The following is a 21,872-nucleotide window of genomic DNA, read 5'->3' on the forward strand; positions in this document are numbered from 1 at the left end:
GTCGCCACTTCATGGGCTACTCTTTCCGATTAGCAGCAAGGGATCTTTTATATACACCATCCCACAGACAGGGTAGTACATACCACAGCCTTTGATATACCAATCATGGTGCACTGGCTTTTTTCGTTATGATGTACATGCCAAATGCTTACCTACCGATAACATTTCCAACAAGGAGCTGCCCAACATGTGCTATACTGAAATTCCACATGACTTTATTTTAAACATTTCCAGTGAACAATGCCAAGCTGCATCTGTACTCGTTTTTACAGACGTAGTCATATATACATATATATTACAAAACTGCTAATTCAGAAGTATGTGAAAACAAATTTAAAGGGAAAGTCCTGAGTTTACAACCATTGTAAAATGTTTCCGACCAATAGAGCCTTTTCGATGACGTAACATACAAATTAAATACATTTTCTTATTTAAAATAGCAGTGTTTCTATTTACAAGGTGTATGTTGTTGTCCTAATGCTTGTAGTAGTCCAAACCATATTTTACCTCCCAATAATTTTGTCCGTGCGAAAAAATATATATCACAAATTAAAGTAAAAACTGAGTGCTACAAACACTAGTAATAGTAGTATACGACTGCAAACACATTCGATATACAGACACTGGTATTCTAAACAAGAAAATGTATTTAGTATGAAATAGTAGTGGCCAACAAGGCTCTGTTATCGCAAACATCTTACAATGGCTGCAAACTCAGGACAGTCCCTTTAAGGAAAATCCTGTGAATAAATAAGATAATAAAAATAAAAATTAAAATGCACAGTACACAAGTACACCCTGCAAATTTATGGCAAAGATGTGAAACAAAGAATACAAACTTACATTGTCTGCTTATTAGTTCTGCCGCCATAAGGTTGAAATGGTAGCTTTCCTGTAGCGACATGATAAAAAGTAACGCCTAGACTCCAAAGATCAACTTTGGCGTCAAAGCGTTGACCACTAGACTGCCGCAGAACAGCTTTCTCATACATCCCGGGATGCTGTAAAAACACAAACACATCTATCCTCGATGTAACAATGACTCAGGGATTTATCCAGCATATTTCACCAGTGTCCCCTGTCTATGGGACTGGGGAAAATAGCACGAGTAAATCATACTGGGGATATGAATAATGCAGTACACCACTGTCAAATTAAAATTTATTATAATTAATTGTATATATTGAGAATGCTTAGTACAACAATTGGGAATATTTTCAGTGCCACTTTCTTTTGGGAAGCCACGGAACACCTACAGATAAATCCCTGCGACTACATACAGACATGATTGTGTACCCTACCAAAAAACCCCTTTTTTTTGCTTGAATATACCAGATGTTAGTGTGGACTATGAGATGGCTTTCCAGTTGAGGGTTTGGGAGGGTGTGTTTAATAACATAGGACGCCATTTTTTCACAAGGCAAACTGTTTCCCAACTTATTATGCAGCGAATCATTAGTCTATTGTGCTATTGGAAACCATAGGCCAATCCCAAGAAGTTCAGATAGTAATATTCGGCTATTTTCGGTATATCCCGGCTAATTTTGTTTTCTCTGGCACCATAAATAAAGGCAAAATGCTCCGAATGACAACTCGTTAAAAATTATAACTAGCGGAAAAATAAAAATCTGTAACGGAATATTTAAAACATGGAAATCTGTTTTATTACGGAAAACAATCATGTCTGTACATACAATGAATGTATTCACTTATATCAGTGTTTGAAATAAGCACTTGTCAATTTGTATGGACATGTGAAAATCTACCCAAAGAAAAGGTACCTCAATGGTTATTCAGTGGACCAGTGAAAATGGTCAATGCAATTTCATTTCGAGCAATAACAAAAACTTGTCTTTATACTTGAAAAAGTTAGTTTTGTTCAACAACACCACTAGAGCACATTGATTTATTAATCATTGGTTATTTCTACTTAAAACAAACATTTATTTGGATAATTTAAAATATTGGTGGACAATTAGGTTTGTAGATGTACTTGTCCTGTGACTAATGAAAAATGATAAAAGTCTACTTATTTCTACTGCTGTATTCCCATTTATGTAAATAGTCGGTGGGCCTATTGGGCTATTTCTCATTCTAGCCAATGCACCACAACTGCTATCCTGTCTGTGGGATTGTGGAAATAAAATAGCAATGCTCTATCAACTTACAAGATATTCCTCTGTACCATACATTGATGTGAAATTCTGTTCCTCATTCAGTTCGCGCGCTGCCCCAAAATCTGTTAGCTTATAAATGGATCTGGAATAGCAAAGCAAAGCATCACTCATTAACTGAACTTAATATGACATTCAGTACAAAATAGATATTTATATAGATTTTATATAAATTTCTTTTTGTCTGACCTTTGTGAAATTCAGGACTGGTATCATTTAGAAGGAAACCATATAAGCCGTATTTAGTAATGTAACATGGCACACAAATTACAACACAGTGCTATTTCTAAAATAATAGCAATTAATGTGAACACCAAATTATTCTTTTATGCACCATGGTGTTAACTATAATATAATTAACAATGATAATTTAAAAAAATATATTAAACATGCAAAAACAATCAGTGATATACTCCAAATTTTTATCAATAATTTTGTCCAAAATAGCTCTGGTAGGTAATTATCTCCCCTTACATGGACCAACATCTCCAATGACAATTAGGAATGCAAGAAATGTCTCTTCATTTCTTTTGATTTTCAATCAAATGTTCCAATTCTTTTCTCCAAACCCCAAACTATTGATGGAATTTCTTTTTAAAAATTTAATATTGCATATTGTATTACAGTACATTGTGAACCAATGTTGATGTGTTTTCATTAGTATATATTTGTCAGAACAAATGTTTGCGAGTAAATGTATGTTTGTAGTTATATTTAAATCCATACCTGCCATCTTCTGTGACAAATCGCATGATATTTCCTGGTTTGATGTCTCGATGGATGATTTGCAATCTCCGGAGATACTCAATACCAGCAGCTGTAATCACGAGAAAAATTATCATGTACAAACACCAAAATTACAGTGATAGGATTTATCATGTAACATGTAGAGGATTTGATAACCATTTAAAAAAAGAAAAGCTGATACAACTTGGTTTAGAAATGAACCGTCAATCATACTGAAAATGAAAAACATTTGGTTGGGTTTAACGACACCACTAGACAATTACTAGCTGTCTTAGAGAGAACATCTGCTAAATTGTTTTATTAATAGAAAGGGATATTTTATATGCACCATCCCAGATAGACAGGTTAGCACAAACATACATACATACGGATGGCTCAATAGCTCAGAGCGCATCGTGGTTAGTCTTGCAATTTGAACCATGAATCATAAGTTGAACTATTATGAGAAATCGGACCCAAGTCTGATGCTTGCGCGAGTGACTAAAGTGGAAACCATACAATACGAGTGCCTCATACGAGAAAACGCCAATTGCATAGTAAATGATTAAATCTTAATGTTTGTCTTTTCACAGTCTTTATTCTCGTATGAGGCACTCATAGTCATATTGTGAGGCGTCGCTGAATGACTTACAAACGTGCTGCAGCACAAGAACAAACTGATCTTCTGGAAGGCCATAGCTGTGCTGAGGCTGGTCCAGCATATGGTAGAGACTACCTCCCTCGCAGTACTCCATGACAACCACCGGGCGCTTGCTCTGGCTCTAGTAACAAAACAAATTTCTTTAAAAATGAGAAACACATTGTTGCTAGAACAGGCAAATACAATACATCATGACAGCCACCAGCATCTGTCTCTAGCAACAAAAACACAGGGCTAGCTCTGCCACTCGCCAATTGTGAATTTTAAGCACAACTGGCAAATTTAATTTTAATTTTGCAAAATAATTTTATATAATGGTTGAAAGTTTCTTTAAAATAATGGTAGGTTTCAGCAATTTTTCAAGTTTAATAAATAATTTGGCGAAATATTTTGTACATCCAGAGCTATCCCTGAAAACAACAACATCCCCCCCCCCCCACCTCAAATGATACATGTTCAGTGGATAGAAAAACATATATTAAATATTTTTAAAGTCAATATAAACTGAATAAAAACATAAAAATCTAGTTAAAACAAAACTACAATCTACAGATTCAATTGGAACACATTTTGGCAACATAACAATAATGGGCCAAATTTATGGGTCTGTTTTTCTCGAACACAGGTGTTTAAGCATTGTAAATGTATGCAGTTACATATGTGTAAGACGTAAACAGGCTTTGCAAATTCAACCCAATATTTCTTCTACAAGCCTGACAAAGTTTTTTTTTTTTTAAAACCCAACATGCGTATTTGTGATGACGGCTAAACATTTACATTGACTAGTGATAGTAAAAGCAGTATTTCAGCCAGAAAGAAATTTTTGGGTATGGCGCTATGGAATTGTATGCAACCAGTCAACATGGGGTATAGGGGGCCTCCACCAAAAAGAAAATTGATCAAGTTTAGGGTTAGAGTTAAGAAAAAATCATACAGTAATGATAAGAGTAATCAATCATACAGTAATGATAAGAGTAATCAATCATACAGTAATGATAAGAGTAATCAAACATACAGTAATGATAAGAGTAATCAATCATACAGTAATGATAAGAGTAATCAATCATACAGTAATGATAAGAGTAATCAAACATACAGTAATGATAAGAGTAATGGGGCGATCACACTGGCCCAAATGAGCTTCCGTTTGTTTTCCGTATACGAAAGTGGTGTGATTTTTTAAACTGGCCGAATGTCCCTCCGAATGTGTTTTCCCCAATGTATCACCGAAAGCTTTCCGTTTGTTTTCCGAATGTTTTCAGTATGGTTTCAGAATGCTTTCAGAATAGACCGAATACTTCCCGCATGTTGACTTCGAAAGGTTTCCTTTCCGAATGCTTTCAGAACACAGCGAATCGACCTAGAATGGACCGAACTCTTTCTGAACGTTTTCGGCTTACTCTGACGTCCGGCTGAATGCTTTAAGAACCGCCAGTATAATGTTTGGAAAGCATTCGTCATGTTCTAGGTCCATTCGGGGTGTTCGGAAAGCATGCGGAACCCAGCACCTCCAAATTTTCATTCCGAATGCACCAAGAACTAGACGCATGCTTCCCGAACGTTTTCCGTACAAGCCGTATGTTCCTAGAATGCTTCCTGTATACTTCCCGAATACACATGGACGCCACATTCGGATGGTCGATAAAAATTATTTTGAACATACAGAACAAATTTTTGGAGCTACCGAATGCCGTTCCGTATGCATCCGTATGGAGCCGAACAGTATGCTCCTAGAACACATCGAATGCTTCCCGAATATGATCCGTTCGCTCCCCGAACACCCAAATTCCTATTCGGGTGATCGGGCCATAATCAAGTTTGTTAAAACAGTTAACCTAAAAAAGAAAAATCTGCCAAAATATTTGGGTATGGCGCCACTCATTTTACCTTCTGGCAGAAACCCTGAAAAGAGAACTTACTTCTCTCTCAATGGCAAATAGCTTGACGATGTTTTCGTGTTTGAGTTTCTGCAACAGCTCGAGTTCACGGATTTCATCACAGCCAGAAACCCAGTGAATGTGATCATGAAACACCTTGACTGCCACCACCTTTCCATGTTGCTGAAACAAACAAAATAACAACCACAAAGTAGATATTTACAAAATATTTTTTTGTATTGCGTGCGTTGGATGGTGTAAGCCATAGTTCTCAACATTTTCTATTTTTATTCTAGCGTGCTGTGCACAATACATTTCTTTCTTGGGGTGTGGGGTTGGGTGTGTGAAGAAAAGTTAAAGTTTGTTTAGTTTAAAAACACCACTAGAGCACACTGATTTATTAATCATCAGTTATTGGATGTCAAACATTTGGTAATTCTGACATATAGTCTCCGAGGAAACCTGCTACATTTTTCCATTTGTAGTCTAAGACTAGTATAAGGGGAGCTAAAAATTATTTCCCGTGAACTAATCTCAGCGATGTGATGGAGATCAAGTGTGATAGTCCCCCTTAAACGACAAGGTCTAGTGAAGATGGTATGACGAGAGACTGTGGTTTATGCACTTGTGACTATATTGATAATTATCAATGACCTCTTACACTGCAGTAAGAAAAAAATATATAAAAAATTCCCCAGTCGAACCTGCTTAAGTAGCCATATCAGTAATGCAAATATATACAGCAGTTGTTTATCAATCCAATATAGTTGTTTTATTTATTTTCAATTAATACTGCAACTTTAAATGGGTTAATATACCAAGGACGCAAAGTTACATGAGAACTTTTCATCAAAAATATTTATTACATTTTGTTTTTAAAAGTAAATATGAAACCTTCAACCATAATTAATTTACATTTTTAAACTAAAATAATATACATTTTAAAAAAGGTTAACTAATAATAATTAAAAAAAAGGTTTATTAAAAAACCTAGAGGATGACCAAGAGCTTCGAGTGTGTAAATGACATTACCGGTACAATTTTTATAATTCTTAAATTAATTATATGCAAAATAATGTGTGGGATCAATCAATTTGTGTTACATAAATGTTACGACGTATATATATCACAAAATTAATAAATGTAAAAATAGTTAAATATGGCTTTTTGCAAAAATAATAATGGAACTTTCAGCACTGTAATTAAATGTTATAAATTACCATCTATTTATCTACTAAGTTACAGTTTTACACAAGTTTGTTATTTGTTTACCTAGCAACTACAGCTTCTTTACAAGTTTGTTATTTGTTTATCTACTTCAGCTTTATAAAAGTTTATTATTTTTTAACTTTGGAATGTCGTATCGGCTTTACAAATTACACACAGATTAACAAAACCCCCAAACCCACCAACCCAAAACCATTAACTTTTGATGCCCAATTGCTTTGGTTTGTGTTCAGACATCTTCAATTAATTAAACATTCCCTTGTTTAACACTGACTACAGTAGATCCGGTTCTTTATGTTGTTGTCAAAACACTTACTCAGTGACACACCAGGCAGCAATATCACTGGCACTTGAGTAACTAGATATCCATCTCCGGTGGATCTAACAATAAACACTGTAGCTGTAGTAACTTATAAATATAAGCGAAACATAACTCCGGAAACTCCAGCTATTAATAACCAAGCATCATCAGCATTAAAAATAAACCGACACACACCATTCTTCTTTTTCATAGTTCGTAACTAGTGCATGTTTGTGTGAACACTGCTGTACATAGCAACAAAACGTTTCTAAATACTGACGGAACAAAAGTAAGTGTTACAGACTTTAGTTACCAATAATGAAGATACTAATGCATGTAGAAAAGGATCACCGATTGACAATTAAACCACATTACTGAATGAAGACGAAAATAGAAATGGGAAAAAACGTGTCCAAGCATATCTGTTTCTTCTATCTGTGCCAAGTTCAAAGGTGGGTATTAAATTAATATTGAATGAATCATGTAATAATTGTGGAGTTGAATATTAATAATAAAGACGTACATGTATATAACTAAGGTATGCACTGAACTTTTTGTGAGCAACAACTGTTTTACCGCTGTGTTAAATGTACCGACCAGTACATAATTTAAAGTGTAACAACATGTACTAAACTGCCAGATTAGATCAAGCCAATACTGTTAGTGGGATGGTCTAATTGATACTTTATCAAATGCCATAAAAGAAAAGTAAAAACACACGCGATGTAGAGAGTGGAGAAGAATAATTTGGGGAATTCCCTACAGTAGAAGATGGTCAGCCATTTTGGAGGAAGCACATTTCGCAACACCTGCCAGTTGTGGACACTTGTTCAGTAAAAAGGGAGTGCTTAAATAATGCTGGCTACACCCACTAACACAGGTAATGGTGTTAGATATAATAACAAAAATTACGTTTTGGAAATGGAAGCATACTGACCAACAAGGTGTGCTTGTAAGTAGGCGATCAATAGAAGGGTGAAATGACGTCACGTTTAAAATGCCTGATAAGGTAGGCAATTTTTTTGTATTGTTGTTGTTGAAATAAGAGTAAACAGTTCTACGCTGACATGATTCACCTAATTCATAAATCTGTATTATCTGGTATTAGTCTGATATTATCTAGCAGTGTGTGGAGGAGTATTAATCTAAAGAGGCGTTAAGGGTTGTTTCACAAAAAGACAACAAAACAAAAACCGCACCCATATCACGATCACAAACAATAGGTCCAATATTCAATACACAATTGACCTACAATGTCGACTAGTAAAGAAAGAAAAGAATGCTTTTCAAAAGGAACCAAAAATGTACTGTATTTAAACAATTATGGGATGAATTTACAAAAAGTATTCATCTCTTAGTCACACGTCTTTGACATCAGATCACAGTTACTCATTTTGAATAAATGCTCATGTTTAGCTATTTGCTATTCTGTCTGTGGGATGGTGCATGTAAAAGATCCCTTGCTACTAATGGAACATTTTTGCGGGTTTCCTTTCAAAGACTATTTGTCAACATTACCATTTATTTGACATCCAATAGCCGATGACAATTAATAAATTAATGTGCTCGAGTGGTATCGTTAAACAAAACAAAGTTTAAGTCTCTTTTTTTTAAATATATGGTTCCTATTAGTAATACTAAGGACCTATAATTATTCAAAATGTTTTCTATTTCTTATATTTTTACCTTGTTTATAACAAAATTACATCTAAAGATTAATAGTCATTTTAAAACAAGACAAACTTTAACACAAATAACAATGAATATTTAATTTTAAAAATATAAATAGAAAATCTCTAAGATACCTTTTGCCTTCCGAGGTATACCATTGCTGTTGCTCCCCTTCCCAAAACAATGTTTAACACAAATAACAATAAATATTTAATTAAAAATATAAATAAAAAAGCTCCAAGATACCTTTTGCCTTCCGAGGTATACCACAGCTGTTGCTCCCCTTCCCAAGCTATCGGCAGTGTTCCAAAGATGGTTCTCCGAGGATTGCAGAATGCCTTTTATTACAGGAAATGACATCTACGGGAAATGTCACAGTATTCCAACAGAATGTCACCCTTTACAAGATGAAACAACATCTACACTAAATATGTGTTTTTTGATGAATGCTGTTTATTGTATTTACAAACAGTTTCAAAGTTTAAAAAAAATAAAAAATCCACTGAGTGTGTGACAGTTGAAAATATATTTCAGGTGCTGAAAAAGGAAAAGATACACATTTATTAAAATCTTTAATTAATTATACTGCAATAATGTGTGCAAACTGACTGACACAACATGTAATGTTTAACCAGGGCTTCTAGATTGTGGTAGCCCCATTCCCATGGCTAGTGATATTCAATGTTGGGCTAGTATATAACTACTATTGCGCATGCCAGATGGCTAGTGAATTTGGTTTGGTCAAATGTTGCAGTTAAATCTATGTTGTAAATATGAATATCCTGCCCCCATCCGAACCTCCCAATGTTAGTTTTTTTTTAAGCTCTATCTCCCTCTTTAGGTGACATATCTGATTATTACTATTTAGTAAAATTAACAGAGTACAGTTAAAGCGATACATGTACCCTATCACCTGGGCTGGAAAAAAAATCCCAACTCGTAAGTTCAATGAATGAATGAATAAATGTTTAACAACACCCCAGCACAAAAATACACATTGGCTATTGGGTGGCAAACAAGGTAAGTACACCTAAGTTCAAGGGCAAGGCTATAATTCTGTGAAAAATTGGTAATGTACCACGAAAGTCATATGTGATCTGTAACAGTACCGTACATGATAAAGCAATACACAAAATTTCAGCTCAATATCTTGAGGTATTGTGAACACAAAGTCAGGAAAACTATATGTGGGACAGACAGACACGAAACTTATAGTCCCCACCCGTTGGGGACTAATAATTAGGTAGTTATAATCAAGCCATAAAAAGGACAACTGGAGGGGGGAGGGGCACATTAGTGATGGGGGCGGGGGGCTTTTATCACCCTCAAGCCTGTTCCTATGGGCCTGATAATTAATAAGTAACTATATGGACTGCAGTTTATTTTTTCATTTATACTACATGTATTTCATGATATCCTAATAAGCCAAAAATATTTAAAGCTCTATTTAAACTGAATATTCACAAACATGTATGTGTTAATTATTTTTACTGTGGCTAATGATTTTCTCATGATATATTACAATCAGCAATTGTTAAAATATAAAAATATTTATCATGCATCATACCTGTATAAAAAATACAGAGGCTCGCATGATACAATTTTTATTCCTAATATATGATAGTGACGAGAAACCGAAAAACATTACTCTGTATATATGTATATTATTATATATATTAGTTAAACTGAAGTATGACCCAACAAGAAATACTGTTAACTTGTGGATGTAAATTAGCAATAAATTAACAAGCATTCTGAGAGTACTGCTTAAGCAATACATGTCCCCTACCGTGCCTGACAAATTTTCACATCTCGTAAGTTCAAAGACCATAACTCTTTAAAACAATTTAAACACCATGAAAGTGATCAGTAACAGAACATGATAAAACTATATATACAAAATTTCAATTAATATCTTAGGCATTGCCAAAAAAAAAGTTTGAATAGCAAATTTTCATATCTCCTAAGTTCAAGGGCCATAACTCCAGGGCTTGAAGATTATGGTAGCTCCACTCCCATGGCAAGTGATATTCAATGTTGGGCTAATAAATAACTACTATTGCCATGCCCGACAGCTAGTCAAAAAAAAGAAGTTGTAAAATGCTGTATTTAAGTTTATTTAGTAAATATGAATATCCTCGCCCCAATCCTAAGGATTTTTAAGCTCTATCTTCCTCTTTAGGTAACATATCTGATTATTACTATGAGTAAAATTGTATTTACTTAAAAGTAAGGCTAGTGAATTTTTAATTATGGCTAGTAAAATGTTTTAATCACTGATCCCATGGCTAGTGATTTGTTTTTAAATTCTAGAAGTCCTGATAACTCTGTGAAAAAAATGAGTAAATTGCCTTTGAAAGTCAAACTTAATCTGTAACAGTACGTGATAAAGCTATACACAATGTCAGCTCAGTACCTCAATACACTGTGAAAAAACATCCAGAAAACTATATGTGGGACAGACAGAAGAATGGAGAAGAAACCTACCACAAGTTTAGCCACCAAACGTTTTGCTACTGCTCGTGAACTATTTGACTGATTGCCAACGTGACCAATCGATTTACCGTGAAGTGCGTAAACCAGTCTATCGGACGTTTTTCTGCCAGATCTGGCCGAACTCAGCCCTATAGTCCTCTCCAGTTGGACTGGTAGGGGACTAATAACTAAAAAATATATTAAAGTATTTTTTACTGTACCGTACCTTTTCACTTCCAATGTATCCAATGGATTGTTAGTCTCCCTCGCAGGTTGTCTATGATATTCCACAATTAGAACCACAGAATATCACTTTCCAATCCCACATACACTGAATGTATCTTAGTTAAGCTGTTTATTGTACTTACAAATAAACACTTTCGGTGAAAACACAATCCAATAAGAACGCGACAATGGATAACAAATCTTCAGATGCTGAAAAAAATAATCATAATAAATAATAATGAAAATTAAAATAAAAAAGTGTCCTAAATTACCCTACATTTAACAGTACATATACACAACTGACATACATATATAGATAGATACACATCATACATATTTTACTTTTTTTTATTTATTATAATAATAATATTAATATTCACATGTTACACTGTAGAACAATACAAATCGTAAGTTACCATTACAGACATAGTGTACCATATATATATATATGCACATATACAAGTATCAACAAAGCAAATAATTGTTGATAGGGCCGACACAAACACAACATTAGGTTTCTATAGACAGATTGTGTAATATACATGTATGAATGGATCCAACATGGTGTTTGTTTTGACAATCAGGTGATGATGAAAGGTACAAATTTTAAACATACAGGTATGTACAAATACATGTACCTAAACAATAAGCAGATAAGGGCTTCTAGCATTTTTACAAAATTCAATAGCCATGGGATCAGTGATATAAAAAATTTACTAGCCATGATTAAAAATTCACTAGCCCTACTTTAATTAACTAATACAATTTTACTAATAGTAATAATCAGATATATTACCTAAAGAGGTAGATAGCAATTAAAAACACTAAGACTGGTGGGGTTGGGGACAGGATATTCATATTTACAAAATAAGACTTAAATGCAGCATTTGACAACAGCATTTCTTATCACTAACTGTCGGACATAGCAATAGTAGTCACTTACTAGCCCAACATTGAATATCATTAGTCATGGGAGTGGGGATACCATATCTAGAAGCTCTGTATTCAGCATTTTCACATACATACATACCGTATGCAAGGGGTTGGAAGTTAATGTCAAAACACTTTTAAAAGAAACCAAAACATTATCATAAATAAAAATATTCTTCACAAAATACACATTAAATTAGGAGTGGAGACACAGATGCAAAAAAAAAAAAAAAAATCTTTCCAGGCTAATAGTGGTATCTCACATATATCTTATATAGACTGTTGTCATTAGGTTAGTGGACCATATTTTTGCTGAAGTCCTTACTGTCCTATACAATCACAGTGAGACCTGTCTAAACTGGACCCTGATCTAACCAGAATTCTGTCAAAACCGGCAACGTTTCTGGGCTTACACTGAGACAAATTTCGTTTTAGCCAATTTTGAGACATGTAGAATATTTTCTGATTCCTAAGGGCCTGAGGCCAATCTCACTAAACATCATACGTTTATGTCTGTGGCTAGCAGTTATACCAGGCATAAGTTTACACCTGTTTGGCATCCATTTCACACGGAAAATTACATCATTACGGAAGATGGAGCATTTTAATGACAAAAGGAAATTAAATATGTGTACTTAAAACTATATATGTTGTACTATGATAGTAATAAAAATTGTGTTTTAGTCGTAGATTTACGTTTACGTGCAAAACTAGGCTTACGATGTTTCGTAAAATTGGGCCCTGTACTGTACACAGTACCTTACCTTAAAATACCATCAGAATATTACATGTATGATAAAGGTGGGATTATTATTATTATTATTTTTTTAAAATATATAAATATTGTACAACTACATTGTGCCCGCGTAAGAATAAAGTTGTAAACAAAATTTTAAAACACTTTTTTGGGGGGTCATATGAACATAAACAGTTATTATTAAAAACAGAAGTATATATATCCTCATAAACTAGTGTTGTTACTAGTAATTAATATACACTAGTGATTTCACGAGTGTGTACACTAGTTATGTCACGTGTGTCATAACATTTTTACTATCGCACAAGCCATACAAATGTATATCATTTACTAGTTGGATAAATAATTACATAAATTTATGTAACTGTTTATTGTAAACTAATGTACCGGTATGTAACAAATGTGACCAATAGTCAGGTATTTAAGTGTACCGACAACTGCAAATACTGTTTAGTTAAAAAAAAGTTTGTTTTGTTTAATGACAACACTAGAGCACATTGATTTATTAATCATCGGCTATTGGATGTCAAACATTTGGTAATTTTGACATAATCTTAGAGAGGAAACCCGCTACATTTTTCCACTAGCAGCAAGCAAGGGATCTTTTAATGCCCATCCCAGAGACAGGATAGCACATACTACAGCCTTTGATATACCAGTTGTGGTGCACTGGCTGGAACGAGAAATAGCCCAATAGGCCCACCGACAGGGATTGATCCTACACTGACTGCACATCAAGCAAGCATGTTACCACTGGGCTACATCCCGTCCCCGCAAAATACTGTTTAGATGCATTTTATTATACAAACTTTATTTATTTTCACACATGTAGGTAGTCAAAATTAAAACAATTGTACAAAGACATTATGAAATAAATGCTATATACATTACTCACATGTGATAGTTGCTTTTTTCCTATAATACCTATGTCATAAACTCATTTTATATTTTGGTATATATTAACCCTATTAATATTTATTGACTGTCAATGGGTAATTTGTTTACAAGTCAAGAAGACCTGTATGTTTTAATAAGATTTAGATAGGGTGAGTGATATGAAACTACATTTGTGCCACTCATGATAATATCTTATTAATGAAGGTGACATAAGAACTGTGATTTACTAAATATCATTTTAAAATCTTATTTTAGAAGTGTTTTAGGATTTGCAGAATTAAACAGAATTAGCTATTTGTGGCTTTTTAACATGCAAACATATCAACCGTATCTAGTTAATCGGTATTTGTTTCAGTAGAGCCTCGACAAACACCAATTAACATAGACTCGGTTGATACTTTCCATATTAAAAAAAAACTAGTGATGCAAATTGAAAAAGAGTAACCCATGAAGTGGCGACAGCAGGTTTCCTCTCTCAATATCTGTCTGGTCCTTAACCATATGTCTGATGCAATACAACCGTAAATAAAATATGTTGAGTGCATTGTTAAACAAAACATTTCCTTCTTTCGTTCCTTCTATAACATATGAGCCACTATTGTATTGCCTATTTATTCTAGATTAAAATCTTGCTTATGGTTCGCAAAACTGAATGTATCAGCTTACCGTAATTTGTCTACATTCATTTATAAACATTGCCGATTTTGTAGACAATTATGGTATATATGCCCCAAAGATAAATAAACAACATTAAAAGAAACTATAACCCAGAATTTTGGGTCTGGCCAAAAATTGCCTCTCTGCTGCCCGACTAATGTGAATGTTGTTTGTAGCTTTTCTCCATCAAATTTCTTATCATAAATACAAAATATATATTTGTAAATTGTATGCTAGGACCAACTTGAAAGCTGCCATTTACATTTCAGTACACTACCCCATCGGTTCTTTTACAAGGGAGTACTTGTTGGCACCAAACAATAATCTGAATGAAATGATAATAGACAGAGATTTCCGGAAGCATTGGGCTTAATGCTTCTGGGTCTGAACAGAAAGTACAGAAATTGTGCAAATCCTATTATATATTGGCCAATATAACCTTTTTTAATTATTAAAATTATAATTTACTTACATTTTCTTGATTAGAATATGAGTAACTGTAAATCCAATACATTTCTTGTCATTCTAATGTTTTGTAATTGTAGTAGATAAATATAGATTTTTTGTCTTCAATAATTTTGTAGGTACCAACAGCCAAACAACATTTTATTTTGTAGGTACCAACAGCCAAACAAAATTTAAAATAATTAAATCATAGGAATTCCTGAATATTTTTTATCTGTGTAGTGTTTTACATTTAAAACATGTTTAAGATAATATATTGTTTACAAATTTAAAAAAAAAGAAAAAAGTAGGATATGTGTTTATTTTGTTGGGAGGAAAAACTGGAACTCTTACTATGGCTGAAATACAGGACAGTCCCTTTAATTTCCGAACAGCATATGATTTTGTGTACATAGCGAACTGATAAAAGGGAATGTGTAACTATGTTACTAAATGTTTTTGAAACTTATAAAGACACTTTGTATTAACATGGTGCTGACTTTGTATCAACTTCGGTGCCGATTTCAAACACTTTCTGCCACTGGCAATATAGGCCCGTTCTCTTAGTATTTTGTTCCAAATTAGGCAAAACATATTTTTAGATTTTCTGACGAACGACTACAGCTTTTGCATAACCAACAGACGAACTACAAAATTGTATGTTCCAAATTTTATGCACTGTGTATGTTGTATGATCATAGTTAATGATAAGTTATAACAGATGCTAGTGAAAACACTTGTTTATATTAAAATTGTAGAACTTTGTGTTTGTATTTTGCTTTAATAAAATGTTAGAATATGGTGAAGCGACATAGTGAGTTCTTTAAAACTGTAGGTGTATTTGTATTTTGAATTAGTATATATGATGCCATAATGTGGCGATGCAAGACTGCAGCTGAGGCCAATATTTCAAAATCTTAGGTACAACCAGAACCTGGTTCACGTGATGTTTACCCAAGGGGTTACTGATTGTTTGTGTACACACATTATTTTTGCATAGCTAGTAAAATTCTGATTAAATGTTTAAGTTTTTATCTTAATTTTAGAATGTAAAGGTTCACCATGCAACTGATTGGTAGTTTAAAGAAAAGTTATGTATCCGTCAGGCGAACAGAACAATGGTTCACATAAAACAGTGTATCTTGCTGCAGCTTTAATGCTCAAGTTATGTTTGCATAAAAAAAAAACATGTTAAAAGCTTTATAGGATGGGCTAAAATATGGTCTAATTTTGCAGTATGTAGTTGTTCAACAATTTCTCCTTTTTTGTTCTTGCTTTCTTTATTTCTCAGATGATGTCCTTCAGAACAAAAAAGATGAAGTTTTGCACATACTTTGTGTAAATCTCCTTTCACAAAATCCTGAATGTGTCTGAAGCTGCTTGTTGTCAATTATTGAAATTAAACTGAATATTCAACAAATCACTACAAGCGAAAATGCTTACGAAATGGATATATATCATGGATTTGAAGAGAAAGAAATACGTACTGATCAACAGGTAAACAAATATTATCCACTATGTAATATTATTCACATGGACAACCTGTAGGCTATGTTCCATTTTTGTTCCCATTGTTTGGTAATTCCACTCTGTAAATACTCTAGTTATAAATGCTTGGATTAGTCTTATCACGTGACTTAGAAAACTAATATTAACAGTTTCATGAACACTAATTTCATATTATTGTCTGATGTCCATCTTGTTTAGGAGAGCACTTATATATAGGCTCTGCCTGTTGTGCAATTCTTTTTTTCTTATCAATAAAATATCTCAAAACAAAACTACTTTTGGCAATGCTCAAAAAACTAAACAGATCATTTTTGTTGTTTCCTTTACTGTTTACAATTAATAAAGCAACTGTTAGTGATGAATCAGAAATGTTAATGTTACTGAAAAAACATGCAAATCTATCTATACATAGAGGATATTCCCCTCGTGTCTTGTGATATCATAATTTATGAGCACGAGTTGATAAAAGCATAAAATCCAAGGCTTGCTGAGGATTTTTATACTTTTATCAACAAGTATGATAAATTATGGTATCACAAGACACAAGGGGGTATTCTTTTTATCATCCATTATCATTCTTTGCGACAACTGTAAACAATTTCAGTAATGTGGGTTGAATGTCACTTAATTTGGCTGCAGTAGACTCGTTAACTAGTAGAACGACAGTTGCGTGACGTCACTAATGATAGGTTTAGCGCTGAAACATACACAATGATCATTGATGTAACAAAAAAAGTGATATCTCCTAAGGAGAATATCAAAGGAGATATTGCAAATTATAGTGCTAGCGATATCTCCTACAAAAGCCTTTAATGGATGATAATAATACATATATATTTTAAAAGTTATCTGTCGTAAAAATTAGGAATGGGATGATTAATTTTTCTTATTTTCGATTTGATTTTCGTATTTAGTCCACGGTTCGATTTATTCACGATACTTTTCACAAGTATGGAGTTATCACACATGCCTTTTAATAAACTATTTTAAGAACAAGTAATTTAACATTTAATGGTAATTTGTAAAACCCTATGCGATCTCAGCAAAGTCGATATTGGTGACATTGTTACAGTCTCAAATGTGGAATCTGTGTCAGTGTAATGGTTTTTACACAACTTTTGTCTGGACAAAATTTGAGGGAAATATAACAGTAGGAGAGTAATTTATCATAGTTAACAATCTGGTTCAGACTTTAGTAAAAATGCAAGATTTATCTCAGTCCGATACTGACAACCCACCCCCCCCCCCCAAAAAAAAAAAGAGAGCGTAGAATGGGGATTCCGCTAGTGTCGTGTAATAATTTCTTCCAGAAAGAGTTTGATTGTTATTTCAATATTTGATAGTATTTTATATTGATCAATGTGTTATAAATTTGGAATGATAAAAATTGAACTCAATGTTTTATGTTCGTGGAAGTATAAACCACAGAACTGTCTAAAAAGCAAAACACGCTTGTGAAGTTATACATAAGGAAACATATTGCGAATTTGAGCAGCATTTCGGCCATTTGTCAATTTCGAACCTTGCAGTGTCTTTGGGGTAAACACTGAAATGGACCAAAATTATATTGAAAATAAATAAATGCCAAAATTAGTTTTCCTTTCTGGACTGCTTTATATGGGCCTGCTAAACTTCAGTAAAGGTAAAATATTACAATAATTCATTAACATTACGTTTTACCAATAGTGCAGTATCTTTGTTTCTTGACTGTTAGAACCAGAAAAAATTAACTTGAAGTTGACGCTTGAAAAACAAAACAATTGTGGACTGGTTTTCCCCGCTAATGGAGAACCCGTCTACGTTCTGCCAGCCGTTTTTTGCTGAACGTTTGCAACCTATGTTGACTGGTTCCCTCAGTGGTCATTTGGTTTAATGTGTAGCGTAAACACCAGTCTACCAACCATTAGCAACAAACGACAGACTGAACTTACCCCTATAAGTCTTAAAACAAAATACAAAACGTCGGCTAATTCCGTTCTCCACGATTGATGCCACAAATCAAACCTCTTATTCATAGTACAATACTATCATTACACCCTCAATCCCCGGATTTATTATTTTGGGGCATTTACTAACACTTGGGCACAGCCCCCCTTCCCCACCACCCCGGTTCCTACGGATATGCTTATAGCAATTATTGTAACATCTCTAGTGCCATATCGGCATATGACATAATCATAGTGATGATATGACTGTACATACAATAAAAATGATAGTATTCGCGATTATTTGAGCTATTTGTTGATATAATTAAATATTTTTATGTACCGGGGAAAAGCAGATTTATGTTTACTGAACAAAGGCGGTTCGAATTCTAAAAATTGATTTCTTCAGGAGCATAGGCCTACATGGCCGTAGCTAGGATTGTACACGTGTGTGTGTGTGGGGAAGGGGGGGGGGGGTTCTTGCAACGAACGACCATGGAAGGCGCAATACACTATAAGGGGGTCTGGGGGCATGCATCCTCCAACCCATAGAAATTTTAAAATCTAGAGGCTCTGAAATACCATTTTGAAACCATTTCAGGGAAGTTAGCCTACATACTTAAACGTATTAAATACATATTCAACTATTTTATAACTATTTCTGTTATTTTTACCGGATTTGCTCCCCCCCCCCCCCCCCCCCGCTAGCTACGGCCCTGGCATAGCGCACGATCTAGACGGGTATGGGGTTCGAATACGAACCAATTAAGCGGACCCTTTTGTCTAGGCCTACATTTTCACTGGACACTAGCCCAATATTGGAAAAGCCAAGCACTGTAAGAAACTGTTTAACCTCAGCGGGGGATGCGGGTAGGTGACCTTCATAAGTATCGGTTTGTACTGTCTGGGTATGTTGATATTCTTCTGATAAATATTATTAGTTTTATTACAAAAATATTAACATCGTTGACAATGGGAACTGATTTGATGTTAGTGAACCTCTAACACTTCCTGGTAGGCTCGATGTCAATGGCTAAATAAAGTATTTGGGATTCCCCTAAAATCTACGTGGCTTGAGAATGTTAAATAAATCCATATGGTTAGGCTATAATCTGTCACCGTAATTATAATTATATAGTACTGTTAACTTACTTTCTGTTATTGCATATATTTTTGATAAATGTTGTACAATGATCGCAACGATCTCGTGGATTTTATTTTCAACATCTGGTACCACAAACTGTTTTATCACCTTTCATTCAAACGTTTTATAATTTGTCCGACACCCAATATTAGCCAGCTTTCGTTTGTGCCGGGGTGTCATCAGTTATCCATTTATTGAATATGTAATTTTGGAATTTATCACTTGTAAGATAGACCTATGAATAGTACCGGTATAATTAAGGCCTAAAATATACTTCGTATGTGAACAGATTTAACATGTTTAGCCACCACATACAAACAGATTATCAAACGTTAAACTTACAATCTGCATTATAAAGGTGGAGATAAAAACAAGAGAACTGTAGTATATATATATATATATATATATATATATATATATATATATATATATATATATATATATATATATATATATATATATATATATGTGTTTGTGTGTGTGTTTACTTACCGACAAATGAACGGACACGTCAAATATTATATAATATTATGTATAACACGTGTGGCTTCGAGTAAAAAACCCACACACACACACGGAAGAACTATAGTAATGCTTAACACAATACTAGTATCCTTGATTTTTTTTCTCCAGGAGCATACCACGACTATGTTATAGGGCGGTGTACAGAGTGAGGGCGTGTACATATAAAATACACGTGTAATACAGGGTGTAACCATATTACGTTTACGTAACGTGTGATCGTGTAGGCCGTAACTGTAAAATGTACACCCACGTGTATGCACAGTGTACTACACCATGGAAGCACAATAGACTGATTGATTGGCTATATATATATATATATATATATATATATATATATATATATATATATATATATACACACACACACACACACACACACACACACATATATATATATATATAGATATAGATATATATATATATATATATATATATATATATATATATATATATATATATATATATATATATATATATATATATATATATATATATATATATATATATATATATATATGTATACATATATATATAGCCAATCAATCAGTCTATTGTGCTTCCATGGTGTATATACATATATATATACACAAATGCTTGAGTATTATAAGTCACACGGTCAAAAACTGAGTGGTGCTTAATTGATGTCCAGGAGTATATTTAATATAATATATATAAATAAATTTAATGTAACTACTCACAGTAACTAATACACGTACATCACGAGCACACTTTGGTCGGCCTATACGAGTTTAACCGCTAAGCTCCATTTTGTATTAAGTGGCAATCGGTGCACTTGGGTGCGGGGACTTCTTCCGATGATTATATTAAACGCAATTGTAGGTGCAGCTAAGTGTGCAGTACATTATTATTGAAAATCTCTTCATTCTCCTGGAATTAGTGTTTAGTACAAGGCTATTTTGTGAGTGTGTGTGTGTGTGTACAATATATACACATTATATATGCATATTATTATGTGTGTGTGTGTGTATATATATATATATATATACATGTACACACACACACACACACACACACACACATATATACACACACACACACACGTGTGTGTGTCAATACAATGAGGCACACACACGCACACGCACACATATACTATAATATTCTGAATTTAACACTCACCTCATCGAGTACCGAATGTCCCCGGGATGTCATTCATACATGTCAAGTACGTCCTTACTAAATTACTCGTGTAGGTTATACATTGGGTTCATTTATTATGGTTACTTAACCATCACCATGCACACGTACCGTGAACATTATACAAATACCTTATGAACCAGTCTTGTTCAGAGATACGATTTTAAACACATTCCATAGAACCACCACCACCACCACCGCCACCGCCACCACCACCACCACCATCACCACCACCAACACTAACACCACCAGTACTAGGTATAGTAGTAATAGTAGTAATAGTAGTAGTCGTAGTAGTGGTAGTAGTTCTAGTAGTAGTAGTAGTTCTAGTAGTAGTAGTAGTAGTAGTGGTAGTGGTAGTAATAGTAGTAGTAGTAGGCTTTTATTTTGCTTTGAATAAATGTTTTTTTAAGGATGTTTTTTGCTACTTTTAATGTTCGCGGACACCACTACACCAGCGCACTGAATTTCATAACATCGTACCTTAAAGGGACAGACCCTAGTTTCAACACATGACAATTAACACTAAGTTTAGTTAATCTACAAATCTGTAACACATTTGAATAAAGTTAAAATTGAGTAAAACATGAGC

General features: G+C 33.8%; 1 protein-coding gene and 1 long non-coding RNA gene across 6 annotated transcripts in view; one reads left to right on the forward strand and one right to left on the reverse strand.

The window, feature by feature from the left end:
• The window catches only part of LOC121369116 (serine/threonine-protein kinase TBK1-like), a 78,713-nt gene that overhangs the window by 23,072 nt on the left and 33,769 nt on the right, over positions 1–21,872 (reverse strand). For 2 of the 3 annotated variants that reach the window (XM_041493976.1, XM_041493975.1), the window contains exons 4-10: positions 11,339–11,547; positions 8,884–9,174; positions 5,481–5,621; positions 3,553–3,682; positions 2,901–2,991; positions 2,169–2,259; positions 844–1,001 (exon numbers count right to left, since the gene is read on the reverse strand). In XM_041493976.1, coding sequence (XP_041349910.1) covers positions 844–1,001; positions 2,169–2,259; positions 2,901–2,991; positions 3,553–3,682; positions 5,481–5,621; positions 8,884–8,997 — 725 coding nt within the window. In that variant the 5' untranslated portion in view covers positions 8,998–9,174; positions 11,339–11,547. Of the gene's footprint in view, positions 1–843; positions 1,002–2,168; positions 2,260–2,900; positions 2,992–3,552; positions 3,683–5,480; positions 5,622–8,883; positions 9,175–11,338; positions 11,548–18,211; positions 18,275–21,872 lie in introns of those variants that run through there. The other variant, XM_041493977.1, reaches the window with a different exon arrangement.
• Positions 7,193–21,872, forward strand: part of LOC121369118 — a 35,872-nt gene continuing 21,192 nt past the window's right edge. For 2 of the 3 annotated variants that reach the window (XR_005957561.1, XR_005957562.1), the window contains exons 1-2: positions 7,193–7,418; positions 16,314–16,519. This is a non-coding gene — a long non-coding RNA (uncharacterized LOC121369118). Of the gene's footprint in view, positions 7,419–7,601; positions 7,847–16,313; positions 16,520–21,872 lie in introns of those variants that run through there. The other variant, XR_005957563.1, reaches the window with a different exon arrangement.

This window comes from Gigantopelta aegis, chromosome 3 (genome assembly GCF_016097555.1).
Source record: "Gigantopelta aegis isolate Gae_Host chromosome 3, Gae_host_genome, whole genome shotgun sequence".
NCBI lineage: Eukaryota > Metazoa > Mollusca > Gastropoda > Neomphalida > Peltospiridae > Gigantopelta > Gigantopelta aegis.